Raw genomic sequence first — 12900 nt, forward strand, 5'->3', positions numbered from 1 at the left:
AGGCTTGGCTGTGTCTAGCCAAGAAGCTGCAAGGCCAGCAGCAGGCCCCTGACTTGGAAGATGCTGCTGAGGTGACTTGTGTGTGGTTGGCTGAGAGGCCGCAAGGAGCCTGCTGGGTTGGGATGCCTACTTCAGGAGTGGTTTCCACTCTGAGGGAGCTTTCTTTGGTAGTAGGAAAGAGCAGGAAAGAAAAAAGTGCCACATAGTGTTCCAGGGAAGGCTGGTACTCAATACAAAGAGGAAGAAATGTCCCTCAAAGGGTCATGCTTTGGTGCCAGAGATCACCCTCTGATCAGATCCTTGCTTCGTGTTTCAAGAAACAGCTGATGAGGGCTGACAAGACATCAGTGAAAGCAAGGGATGAGAGCAAGATGGTGAACAGAGATGGGTGTCTCCAGACTTCAAGGAAATAGGGCAATGTGTGGGACAGCATAGGAAAGCCTGCAGAGGAGAAGGCAGAGGGTGCTGGTAAAAAGAGTAGGCCCTAACTGCCCTGAATTTTTTGTCCCTTCGGCTAGAGCTTAGGAGGAGGTATGTTATATTCATTGTGATGGGGACTCACGGATTCCTTTCAACCCTGTGCAGCTGCTTGGAGGTTTCATATCACAGTTCTTCTCATGACATCCCACTGCCCACCACATTCCACAGACCCCAAGAAGAACCTTGAGCTAGATATGGGGGTGCAGGATCTCCCTGTCCCGTGGCTGGGGTCAGGTCTTGGCTCTTCTGCATCACCAAAACCAACCAAGACTTTCCTCAGCACAGTGCTTTGCCTGTCTGTAACCATGGCCTCCAGGTATCTGCACTAACAAGATTTTGGGGAGGCTTAGTTTTTAACAGCCCTCAATGGGGCCCATTAATATTCCAAGTCACTTCAACTTTTCCTTATGACTTTACTTTCTCTAGCAGTTGCATCATTCACCTCTCAGTACCTGAGCTTCATAGACTGAGCACCACAATACACCATGGAACTCATTAAAATGCAGAAACTCCTAACATCTCTTCCATAGTTTTCTTCAAGGCTTCATGCCTTGTGTAGCTAATTACAGAGCGTGCATGATGTAGTCAAAGAAGATTTCAAAAAGCACCTAATAAAAAATCTTTTGTACTTTCAAAGGCTGATTTTTGCTGCATTTCAGTTTTGAGCATCATTGTCCTCTTACTATTGATCCAGGGTGACTTCTTTGGAGACCTCCATAGGGAGGAATAGCAGAGTCTGGAGGTCTGACACCTCCACTGCCAGCAGTGGTCTTTGTCCCTGTAACTTCAGCCCAGCCCTGCACATGAAAGCCTTTCTAAGACAAGTCACGTGTTGTTTTTTTTCTGTTTTTTTTTTTTTGATAAAATAAAATAAAATAAAATAAAATAAAATAAAATAAAATAAAATAAAATAAAATAAAATAAAATAAAATAAAATAAAATAAAATAAAATAAAATAAAATTGTAATGACCATTGGAACCAGAGAAATACAGATTAAGTATCAGTAAGTACCTGGTCATCCGTGGTTTCTCTTGGGTCTTTGGAAAACTCAGGGTGAAAATTAAAGACATCTACTTTTTTTTACCCTACTCTATTGTCCAGTCAATAGAGTAGGGCAGTCCTACTTCCTGTGCTGTAGATGCAGAAGGCAAAAAGAATTGCATTGTGCCTGACACTACCCAAGTACATGTAACCCAGCACAAATCTTACAAGGAGCAGCTGAGGGAGCTGGGATTGTTCAGCCTGAAGAAGAGGAGGCTCAGGGGTGACCTTTTCGCTCTCTACATCTATCTCAAATGAGGCTGTAGAGAGATGGGTGTTGGTCTGTTCTCCCACGTGCCCAGTGACCGGATGAGGGGGAATGGGCTAAAGTCATGCCAGGGGAGGTTTAGGTTGGATATTAGGAAAAACTTTACTGAAAGGGTTGTTAGGCATTGGAATGGGCTGTCCAAGGAAGTGGTTGAGTCACCATCCCTGGAGGTCTGTAAAAGACATTTAGATGTTGAACTTAGTGATATGGTTTAGTGGAGGACTGCTTAGTGTTAGGTCAGAGGTTGGACTAGGTGATCTTGGAGTTCTCTTCCAACCTAGATGATCCTGTGATTCTGTGATCATCTAGTCAAACCTTCTTCCATAGACAGGGACAATTTCCATTAGATTAGTTTGCCCAAATTCACCTGCCAACTGGCCTTGAACTAGGGTTCACATTTCTGGGTTAGAGTTTAAGCAAAGTTTTGTTGGGAGGATTTGGTGTTCTGCATAGGGTGTCAGGTCTGTGGCTGGGGTATGGACAAACTTCATGGTTTCTGTTTTTTTTTAGTTCTGCCAAGAAGTCATCTAGGGTTAAAAAAAGTGTTTTAATGATAATGTAAAGGAAGAGATTAGGGTGAGCAAGAGACTAAAGGTAAGGGAAAGGGGCTATGGGCTGAGTTCTGCTTGAAGGGATACTCTGAGGTCAGGTATTACAGCAGTGGATTTCTGTCAAGGTGTTGAAGCAACATTCAGGTTTGGGGATTAGGGTTACTGGTCAAAATAGGGTGGGGGTTTTACATGAGTGTTTTAAGCCAGTCTTAAAGCACCATCAATATTACGTGAAAGCTCTTACCTCTACAAAATCGTTAATTTCTGCTTCCCAAGCTCCTCTTCCCTCCCCCAAATCTCACTTCTTTTCTGGCCAGGTTTCTCCTGTCATCCTCATATTGGTTTTCTTATTGGGATCAGCTTTCTGGTGGCTTTCATGGAATCAGAGTATCTGTCTCGCTCTGCCGGCTACTCTGTTGCTGAGACAGAAGTGGTGTTGTAGTCAGTAGGGAAAAGGGCACAAAGTTTTGTAGGAGCATCCTGCACGTGCCCATCAGCTCTGCACCTCCACAAAAATGTACATCCAACGTACAAGTGTTGGTTCCAGAATGACTCCTATGGATCCAGGCTAACATTTTGCAGGCCTTCATGCAGGATTTACCTCCCCTCAGTCATCTTGGAGGCAGTGGTTGCCTCTATGGAGAAAATTGAAAACAGCTATGAGGTATAAGTTTAGTCAAAATTTGAGATCTTTGACATGACAACCAGAGGTGCTGCTCTGCAGAGCGAGGGGGCTGTGGTGCCCGGGGCACAGGGGCACTCTGCAGGGCCATGCTGGGCAGGCTGGGAGGCAGACCCAGCTCATGGGGTCACTGCCATTGCCCCAGGGCTGCAAGCAATCACTCGCCAGGCTCCTTTGGTGGGGCTGCTGCGTGCCCTGGGGCTGCAGAGCTCTCCTCTGCCTGCTCACACCAGACTGAGCACTTGAGTTCTGGTCAGTCCACCTCTGACAGGCTTTTGGTCTGCGGGCTCCATTCACTGCTGTCTCCTGGGCTCACGCTGCTGCCCCTGCATATATCTCCAAATGCTTTGCACACACCACACTTGCCTGCAGGTCCCATGTGTCTCTCCAACCTTCCCCTCTTCTCCTGCAGTAGTGGCATCTCACTGGAGGAGGTTTGTGCATCCCCCTTAGCACATGGTCCTCTCAGATTTGAGGGAATTACAGAGCTCTCCTTTAACCCATGGACTCCTCAGATTTACCTTTTCCTTTACCAGACCTTTCATTGGATGGTCACTCATTTTATGAAGTTTTCTATTCACTGTGCACTGAGCTCGTTTTCCCTGGGTTTCCCTGACATCTTCTGGCAGCTCCAGATTCTTCTCCAGGATGGCATCGGCCACCCCCACTGCGGGGGGCACAGTCCAGTGCTGATGAGTCCAAGACCAGTTGCTGTCTGCTTGGGGAAGTGCCACCACAAATTGAGCTCTGGGTCCATCACTTTATTCCTTCACAGACCCCCTGGGACTTTCAGCCTGTGTCTATCACTCCATGAAGAAGCCCAGAAAACAGAAGAGCAAGGAGTAACCCCTTGGCTCTATTCTTGACAGCAGCTTTGGAAAAGGCATCCAGGCTTCTGGGTTTGCCTTGAGCAGCCCCTTTTGTTACTGTGGTGTTAGGAGGGAGGCCAGCTGTGACCCAGGGCTGCACAGTGCATGCTGCTGCCTGCAGACACAGGGATGCCACTGCAGAGAAAACAGGTCTGTTACCAAGGTACATGAGATCTGAAAGCTTGTCCAAATAAAAGAGCACAGGATAAAAATGTGGAGACCAAAAGAGAGCAACAGGGAAAAGGCCACGTCCTGCTGCTGGCCATGGCCATGGCTCCAGGGAAGCAGCAGCCCCGACCCGAAGGCAGCAGAGAGGCAGAGCCCAGTGGGCAGGGAGGGGCAGCCCCGAGGGCCACTGGGGCTGCTCCTGCATGTGGCAGCTGGGCTCTTGGTCCTGAGCACCTCCTGCGTGCTGGGGCTGCTCCACCAGCTCCAGAGTGGATTGGAAGAGATGGCAGCTCAGACCAATGAATTTCTTCTGGATTCTTTGTGTTTATCTACACAGGAAGCCTGGTTCTATAGGTAAATCTTTGACAAGTAGGAGGCTAAGATTAATATTATTTATGTCTGAAAAAAAAAAAGCTAGTGAAAATAAAAACACAGACAAATAAAAAGAAAAAAACAAGTACCTTAAAGTTTTCTGAAAGATAGGTATTTCTATTTTATAAGCTTAGTGTTATAGGCAAAGAAGCTGAAGAATATGTATTCAAGTAGTGTCCTCACTGCAACCCTTAGTTCCAGGTTCCTCATGTTTTAGATAAGTGGGTTCACTGCTGGAGGCACTGACGATGGGAAGAGACTGCAGTAGAGAATAATGAAATTGTCCCAGTTTCTTTATTGTCTTTATTTAAACAAGAATATTGATTGTAAAGGTATTTGAAATTATCGACTTAATAATAATAATAATAAAATAAAAATAGTTAGGAGGCTTAGAATAACATTAAATCAAAGCCAGAAGTTATAGGAAATAATAATAAAGAAAATTACTTTCAAGAAATTGAACTAAGAGTGTTTGTTTGCAGAAATCCTATTAGTATTATATGCACATTATTAATGCTGAAGAAAGAGGTATAAAATATTTTCCTTACTGCATGTTTGAGCTGCTGGTTCCTCATGCTGTAAATGAGGGGATTCACTGCTGGAGGCAACAGTGAGTATAGAGCAGCCACCACCAGGTCCAGGGATGGGGAAGAGATGGAGGGGGGCTTCAGGTAGGCAAATACGCCAGTGCTGACAAACAGGGAGACCACGGTCAGATGAGGGAGGCACGTGGAGAAGGCTTTGTGTCGGCCCTGCTCAGAGGGCATTCTCAGCACTGCCCTGAAGATCTCCACATAGGACACCACAATGAAAACAAAACAACCAAAGGCTAAAGAAATACTAAAGACAAGTGCCCTGACTTCCCTGAGGTAGGCATCTGAGCAGGAGAGCTTGAGGATGTGGGGGATTTCACAGAAGAACTGGTCCACAGCATTGCCATGGCAGAGGGGAAGGGAAAATGTGTTGGCCGTGTGCAGGACAGCAGTGAGAAATCCAGTGCCCCATGCAGCTGCTGCCATCTGGGCACAAGCTCTGCTGCCCAGGAGGCTCCCGTAGTGCAGGGGCTTGCAGATGGCAACGTAGCGGTCGTAGGACATTATGGTGAGAAGGGAATACTCTGCTCCAACCAAGAAGAAGAAAAAGAAGACCTGTGCAGCACAGCCTTGATAAGAGATGGCCCTGGTGTCCCAGAGGGCATTGGCCATGGCTTTGGGCAGAGTGGTGGAGATGCAGCCCAGGTCGAGGAGGGCGAGGTTGAGGAGGAAGAAGTACAGGGGGGTGTGGAGGCGGTGGTCGCAGGCTACGGCGCTGAGGATGAGGCCGTTGCCCAGGAGGGCAGCCAGGTAGATGCCCAGGAAGAGCGCGAAGTGCAGGAGCTGCAGCTCGCGCGTGTCTGCGAATGCTAGCAGGAGGAACTCACCCACTGAGCTGCTGTTGGGCATTTGCTTGTTTTGTATGTGTTGTCCTGCTAAAGGAACAGAAGTAGAGTGATAATATATCAGGATTATCTGAGAAAAAACATTTCATTTTTCAGTTAAACCTCTCAAAGCATGTAGACAATTGGCAGATCCCTTTCCTTCATTGGTTGTTCCTTCACTTGTTCTCTGCTGGCGTGTCTTTGAGCTGCAGGGCAATTGCACTTAGGAGGTTCTCCTGAGAAGAACCTGGACACTTCTGAGAGCAGAGGAATCCAGGCTCAAAGTGCACATCTCCACACCCCTCACCCTGGCCCCATACTCCCCTTTCCCCAAGCATATTGAATGCCAGTGTGCTGCTGCCAGGGGAGGCAAGGCCAGGGAGGGACAGACGGACACTCAGCAGACCCTCCTGTGTTGCAGCTCTGCCTGCAGAGGAGGCAGCTCCTGCTGGGGACACCGGGGGCTTGAGGGCAGAGGCTGTGCTGGTGGGAGAGGAGAGCAGGGGGTGTCCCAGGGAAGGCGCCTGCCCTGCAGGGTCTGGCAGCGAGGTGCCTGAGCCCTCCCTCGCACAGCATTTCTTGCAGCAGCTCCCTCTCACCGCCTGCCCTGCTCATATCTCTACTGCCTTCCTATGTCCCTGCTGGAAGCAGGATCTCTGTCCCCACCTATCTTCCATGTCCTTGCTCACAGACCCCATCCCACAAGCTGTGTGCTTCCTGAGTACAGGGCAACACAGGGGTTGCAGCTCCTAAAGACCTGATAAGTCCTGAGGAGACAACAAACATTATTGTTTCAGTCTTTAGGCTGAGCTGCCTGAAGTTTAATTGCTGCTATATTGATCTCTCACTGGAATAATCTTGGAGTCTCCATATCCTCTACAATCGAGAAAATTCATTGTCATGAAACCTGCCTCTCCTCCATACCAAGACTCTGAAAGCACAGAATCCAAGCAAGTTTTCCATTTCAAATAAACCAAGTCTCGGTCTTCCTCTTAAAATGCCCCCTCTAAAACATCTTCTATGCCACATTACAGGTAGAATAAAACCCATCCTCACAGATGCTATCAGCCATTAAATGTGCCAGCTGTAGAAGCTCTGGCAACCCCACCTGCATGGCCCTGCTGCCAGAGCCTCACGGTGTCAAGAGCCTGCAGATGTGTCCTGCCACACGCTGCCCTCTGTTGTTGCGCTCCTCAGTGCCTCCAAGCCCTCTCTCCTTCTCTCCTCTCTGTGTGCCAGCTGCAGGCAGTGCCCCCAGCCCTGCTGCGCTGTGCAGAGGAGCTGCTCCTGGGCACAGCTGGCTCTCTGCACCAGGGCCCTTTTGCCACGAGCTCTCTCTGTCCCACAAGCCCAGCCCAGCTCAGCAGCACAGCACCAGCCCAAGGCACTGCAATCACCCCTCTGGGGGCTTGGCTGATGAGCCCACGAACCTCAGGCACTCAGAGACAATGGAAGACATCTCTCCAGAAGTGCAAGTCAGAGGCAAGTTTCCTGCAGTGTCCCCCTGAGGGCCAGCATTGACACAGCCTCCCTTGGAGCTCGTTAGAGCACAACCCTGGAGGCCGTGAGGACACGGAGACAAAGGCAGTGTGAGGGTGAAAGTGATGTGTAGGAAAAGTGGATGTGTGTCACCAAGCACAAGGGCCAGACCTTGATCCCAGCCCCTGGGAAAGGAGATCCTTCCCTTTGACACCTTGCTCAGGGCTCTTTGTGGGGCAGTAGGAGATGGGGATGTGCATTGCCAAGTGCAGGAGAATGGTACAACCCCTGCGTGGTTCATTGGTGGGGGTGAGGAGGCAATGAGGCCCTGGTGCTTTAGCAATAAGCTGTCTCCTCATAGGCCTCAGTGGCAGAGACAGAAGCCATAGCCGTGGATGCAAAGACATTGGTCCTGTTGGGACTTTGAGCCTTTCCACAGCCATTGCTCCTCTCCTCACCAGGCTGTCTGAGGGACTCCCAGACTTCCAAATCTTTCACTACCGGATGCAGACCCTTTCTGTGTGTAGTGTCACATGGGATCTGAGCTGAATCTGATAACTCAGATCTTCTGGGAGGTCCTGCTCCTTGTAAGGCAGTTCTTAAGGAAGCTGGCCTGGTTCCTGGTGAGCAGGCACCACTGCTCATATAGAAACCCCTGTGGCGCCCAGGCCCTCGTCCTCCTGGGCACTGTTCACTCAGCAGGGTCCCAGTCTTCCCTGATACGTGGGTTTCCTCTTCTTCTGGTGCACTTCTGGGTTTTTCTCCTTGAAAGTGTCAAGTGGTTCCTTTAGGAAAAATCCTGCAATTCCTAAAGATTCCTTCACACTGATGCTCCATTCTGTCAGATGTTCATGTCTGCAAGCAGGCAGAAGAGTAGACAGCTGTGCCCAGGAACAGCTCCTCTGCACAGCGCAGCAGGGCTGGGGGCTCTGACCGCAGCTGGCACGCAGAGAGGAGAGAAGGAGAGAGGGCTTGGAGGCACTGAGGAGCACAACAACAGAGGGCAGCGTGTGGCAGGACACATCTGCAGGCTCTTGGCACCGTGAGGATCTGGCAGCAGGGCCATGCAGGTGGGGTTGCCAGAGGGGTCTTGTACAGCTGGAATATCTAATGGCTGATAGCATCTGTTGGAATGGGTCTCACTCTACCTCTAATTTGGACTAGGAGATACTTTAGAGAACGGCATTTATGAATGGGCATTTCAGGAGGAAGACTGAGGCTTGGTTAGTCTGAAGAGAAAGGATTTTTTGGATTCTCTGCTTTAAGATTCTTGCAGTGGAGTGGAATCTGAGTGAGTCTGAGCACACAGCTTGTGGGATGAGGTCTGTTAGCGTGGACATGGAGGAGATGTGGGGACAGAGAACCAGTTCCCAGCAGGGCCATGGGCAGGCGGTGAGAGAGAACTGCTTCCAGAAATGCTGTGTGAGAGGGGATCAGGCACCTCTCTGGAAAAATCGATGCTCTTTTCTCCCACCAGCACAGGGCAGCACAGAAAGACCAGACACAGAGACACAGAGAGACCAGCACAGAGAGACCAGACGTGAGGGACAGACTGGCTGTACTCTCTGAAGTACACTCTGTAGTAGAGGAATCTGTGATTCTGAGGATCCACAAGGTTTTTAATGTAAAGCAGCAGGAATGACAGTATAGAAAAAAGAAATCGCCACAGCACTTCTCTGCCATTAGGTGATTTGGGAGCAACAATTTGTTCATAAGAATTAATCTGAGAATATGCAATGTTCCTCTTTACTTCTTTCTATAGGTAAGAACTGTTAACTACACTGCCCAAAGCAGAGTCCCCTGCTTCCAGGGAAACCCTTGGAAAGCAACAGACAGAGCTCATGAAATGGACCTGCCTAATGTCTACGTAATAGGCAGAAACTAAATCAAATATCATCAGATAGTTTTGTTGTATTTTCTTACTGCCTTTTCCCTCCTTGAGAGAACCCTATGGCCAGAACCAGCAAATGCCCAACATCAGCTCTGTGAGCGAGTTCCTCCTGCTGGCATTCGCAGACACGCGCGAGCTGCAGCTCCTGCACTTCGCGCTCTTCCTGGGCATCTACGTGGCTGCCCTCCTGGGCAACGGCCTCATCCTCAGCGCCGTAGCCTGCCACCACCGCCTCCACACCCCCCTGTACTTCTTCCTCCTCAACCTCGCCCTCCTCGACCTGGGCTGCATCTCCACCACTCTGCCCAAAGCCATGGCCAATGCCCTCTGGGACACCAGGGCCATCTCCTATCAAGGATGTGCTGCACAGGTCTTCTTTTTTGTTTTTATGATTGGAGCAGAGTATTCCTTTCTCACCAGCATGGCCTACGACCGCTACGTTGCCATCTGCAAGCCCTTGCACTACGGGAGCCTCCTGGGCAGCAGAGCTTGTGCCCAGATGGCAGCAGCTGCCTGGGGCAGTGGCTTTCTCAATGCTGCCCTGCACACAGCCAATACATTTTCCCTGCCCCTCTGCCATGGCAATGCTGTGGACCAGTTCTTCTGTGAGATCCCCCAGATCCTCAGGCTCTCTTGCTTAGATGCCTACCTCAGGGAAGTTGGGGCACTTGTGTTTAGCTTTTCTTTGGGCTTTAGTTGCTTTGTTTTCATCATGTTATCCTATGTGCAGATCTTCAGAGCTGTGCTGAGGATGCCCTCCTCTCAGGGCCAGCACAAAGCCTTTTCCACGTGCCTCCCTCACCTGGCTGTGGTTTCCCTGATGGTCAGCACTGCCATGCTTGCCTACCTTAAGCCTCCCTCCATCTCCTCACCATCCCTGGACCTGGTGGTCACACTTCTCTACTCAGTGGTACCTCCAGTAGTGAACCCCCTCATGTACAGCATGAGGAATCAGGAGGTCAAGGATGCAGTCAGGAAAATGTTTCCATACATGCTTCTTAAGCATCCATGACGTGTTCAGAAGATGTATTCTTAATAATATGCAAATGTTTTGATTCATATAATATCATGTCATTTTATCATTACTAGTGTTATCATAAGTTTGTCATTAATAGTAATCCTAACAGAAATCAAAGGGTATTTGGGAAAATCACAGAATCACACAGAATTTCTAGGTTGGAAGAGACCTCAAGATCATCGAGTCCAACCTCTGACCTAACGCTAACAGTCCCCACTAAACCATATCCCTAAGCTCTACATCTAAACGTCTTTTGAAGACTTCCAGGGATGGTGACTCCACCACCTCCCTGGGCAGCCTGTTCCAGTGTCTAACAACCCTTTCGGTAAAGAAGTTCTTCCTAATATCTAACCTAAAACTCCCCTGGCGCAACTTTAGCCCATTCCCCCTCGTCCTGTCACCAGGCACGTGGGAGAACAGACCAACCCCCACCTCGCTACAGCCTTCTTTAAGGTATCTGTAAAGAGCAATAAGGTCGCCCCTGAGCCTCCTCTTCTCCAGGCTGAACAAGCCCAGCTCCCTCAGCCGATCCTCGTAGGACTTGTTCTCCAGACCCCTCACCAGCTTCATTGCCCTGCTCTGGACCCGCTCAAGCACCTCGATGTCCTTCTTGTAGCGAGGGGCCCAAAACTGAACACAGTACTCGAGGTGCGGCCTCACCAGAGCCGAGTACAGGGGGACGATCACCTCCCTAGCCCTGCTGGTCACACTGTTTCTGATCCAAGCCAGGACGCCCTTGGCCTTCTTGGCCACCTGAGCACACTGCTGGCTCATATTCAGCACACTGCTGGCTCATATTCAACACACCACCATCACTCCCAGGTCCTTCTCTGCCTCGAAGCTCTCCAACCACTCATCTCCCAGCCTGTAGGTCTGCTTGGGGTTATTGCACCCCAGGTGCAGGACCCAGCACTTGGCCTTGTTGAACTTCATGCAGTTGACCTCAGCCCATCGGTGCAGCCTATCCAGATCCTCCTGCAGAGCCTTCTTACCCTCGAGCAGATCGACACACACACCTAACTTGGTGTCATCTTGTCATCTGCAAACTTACTGAGGGTGCACTCAATGCCCTTGTGCAGATCATCGATGAAGATATTAAAGAGGACCGGCCCCAGCACCGAGCCCTGGTGAACGCCACTAGTGACTGGCCTCCAACTGGACTTGACTCCATTTACCACAACTCTTTGGGCCCGGCTATCCAACCAGTTTCTAACTCAACGAAGCATGCGCCAGTCCAAGCCAAGAGCAGCCAGTTTCTTGAGGAGAATGCTGTGGGAGACAGTGTCAAAAGCCTTGCTGAAGTCAAGGTAGACCACATCCACAGCCTTTCCCTCGTCCACCCAGCGCGTCACTTTGTCATAGAAGGAGACACACAACAACATTTCTTAAATTATATTTCTCTGTTAGTATTTGAACAATATTTCATTTTGTTTTTAATAATCTCATACTTAGCATTCTGAATGTTACATCTTTTGTAAGGTAAGCTGGGGAAGCAGCCCCAGCATCCAGGAGGGGCTCAGGTCCAAGAGCCCAGCTGCCACAGGTAGGAGCAGTGTATTTGGATTAGACCTTGTGGATCCAGGTGACACTCCTGTTGTCTCTATAGCAGGGCTGGCACAAAGCCTTTTCTACGTTCCTTTCTCCCTCACATCACCATGGTGTCTGTCTCCCTCAGGCCTGTCATGGATGCCTACCTGAAGCACCCTCCATCTCCTCCCCATCCCTGGACCTGGTGGTGGCAGTTTTGTACTCAGTGGTGCCTCCAGCAGAGCACGTCCTCATCTGTAGCAGGAGGAGCCAGGAGCTGAAGCATGTCGTGTGGAAATTGCTGAATATATGTGTTTTGGATGCAAGAAATTTCTGATCTGCTTCTGCAGATGACTTGTAATGTCAACAATTTAAAGAATAGCCAGTATTTTTGTTTTGTTTGTGGCTGTGCATGTATCATTACAGATATTAATTTACCTAATATTGTCAATTAAAATGATATTGTTCTTCACCTTTCCATTTCAGTTTGTACCTTTCAAACATAGCTCATAGGCACTGTGCATGTGAAGCCATGCTCTCTGTGAACATAAAAAAAACTGAAGGAGCCTGCATTGCCTTCTTTGTCTGACGTCCTTCCTCTGAGACCTGGTCTGGCTCTGCAGGGGCAGTGCCCATGTGCAGGGCTGCAGAGGAAAAGAGTCCCATCCCAGCAGCACGGCCAGGGAGCACCAGCGCTTGGGGCATGCAGAGCTGCTCTCTTGCCACTGCCGCCCTGTCCTGCTGAGCCCTGCTGGTGGGCTCAGGCCCGGCTGCTCCAGGAGCTTGGTGCCAGTGCTGCTGTGGGGCTGTGCTGGGACTGCAGGCAGGGACAGGCAGTGGGCATTCCTGGGCAGCTCCTTGGCCAAAAAGGGGGTGTTTTGTAGGTGTGGTATTACAAGCTCAGTGGTGCCTCAGAAACACTAAGTCCAGCAGGAAAGGACTGGCTGTTAAATGGCCTGCGAGTTGAGCTCTCTCTGAAGTAGTTGACAGGTCACCCTTGACTCCTGGCTGGGATCTGTGCCTTTAGGCTCACATCTGCCAGTGTCCATGGTAGGGCAGCAGAAGGCACTTGCTGTGCATGTAGTTTCTGAGATCGGCTCTTTCTAAGTACCTGGTAGGCCCCATAGTGGATGAGG

General features: G+C 49.8%; 2 protein-coding genes across 2 annotated transcripts; one reads left to right on the forward strand and one right to left on the reverse strand.

The window, feature by feature from the left end:
- Nucleotides 1-4881: 4881 nt before the first annotated feature.
- Nucleotides 4882-5874, reverse strand: LOC137846880 (olfactory receptor 14C36-like). The gene has a single exon (XM_068664986.1). The coding sequence runs from the start codon at nucleotides 5872-5874 to the stop codon at nucleotides 4882-4884; it is 993 nt and encodes a 330-aa protein (XP_068521087.1).
- A 3658-nt stretch (nucleotides 5875-9532) lies between these two features.
- Nucleotides 9533-12101, forward strand: LOC137846952 (olfactory receptor 14C36-like). The gene is made up of 2 exons (XM_068665060.1): nucleotides 9533-10177; nucleotides 12042-12101. Exons 1-2 carry the CDS (start codon nucleotides 9533-9535, stop codon nucleotides 12099-12101), a joined length of 705 nt encoding a protein of 234 aa, XP_068521161.1.
- Nucleotides 12102-12900: the final 799 nt, after the last annotated feature.

Source organism: Anas acuta, chromosome W (genome assembly GCF_963932015.1).
Source record: "Anas acuta chromosome W, bAnaAcu1.1, whole genome shotgun sequence".
Lineage (NCBI taxonomy): Eukaryota > Metazoa > Chordata > Aves > Anseriformes > Anatidae > Anas > Anas acuta.

Excerpts from the sequence above, each read along its gene's own strand:
- LOC137846880 (XM_068664986.1), bottom strand. The coding sequence starts at position 5,874 with ATGCCCAACAGCAGCTCAGTGGGTGAGTTCCTCCTGCTAGCATTCGCA.
- LOC137846952 (XM_068665060.1), top strand. The coding sequence starts at position 9,533 with ATGGCCAATGCCCTCTGGGACACCAGGGCCATCTCCTATCAAGGATGT. Across the intron at positions 10,178-12,041 it reads ACAGCATGAGGAATCAGGAG|CTGAAGCATGTCGTGTGGAA; the intron begins GTCAAGGATGCA and ends AGGAGCCAGGAG.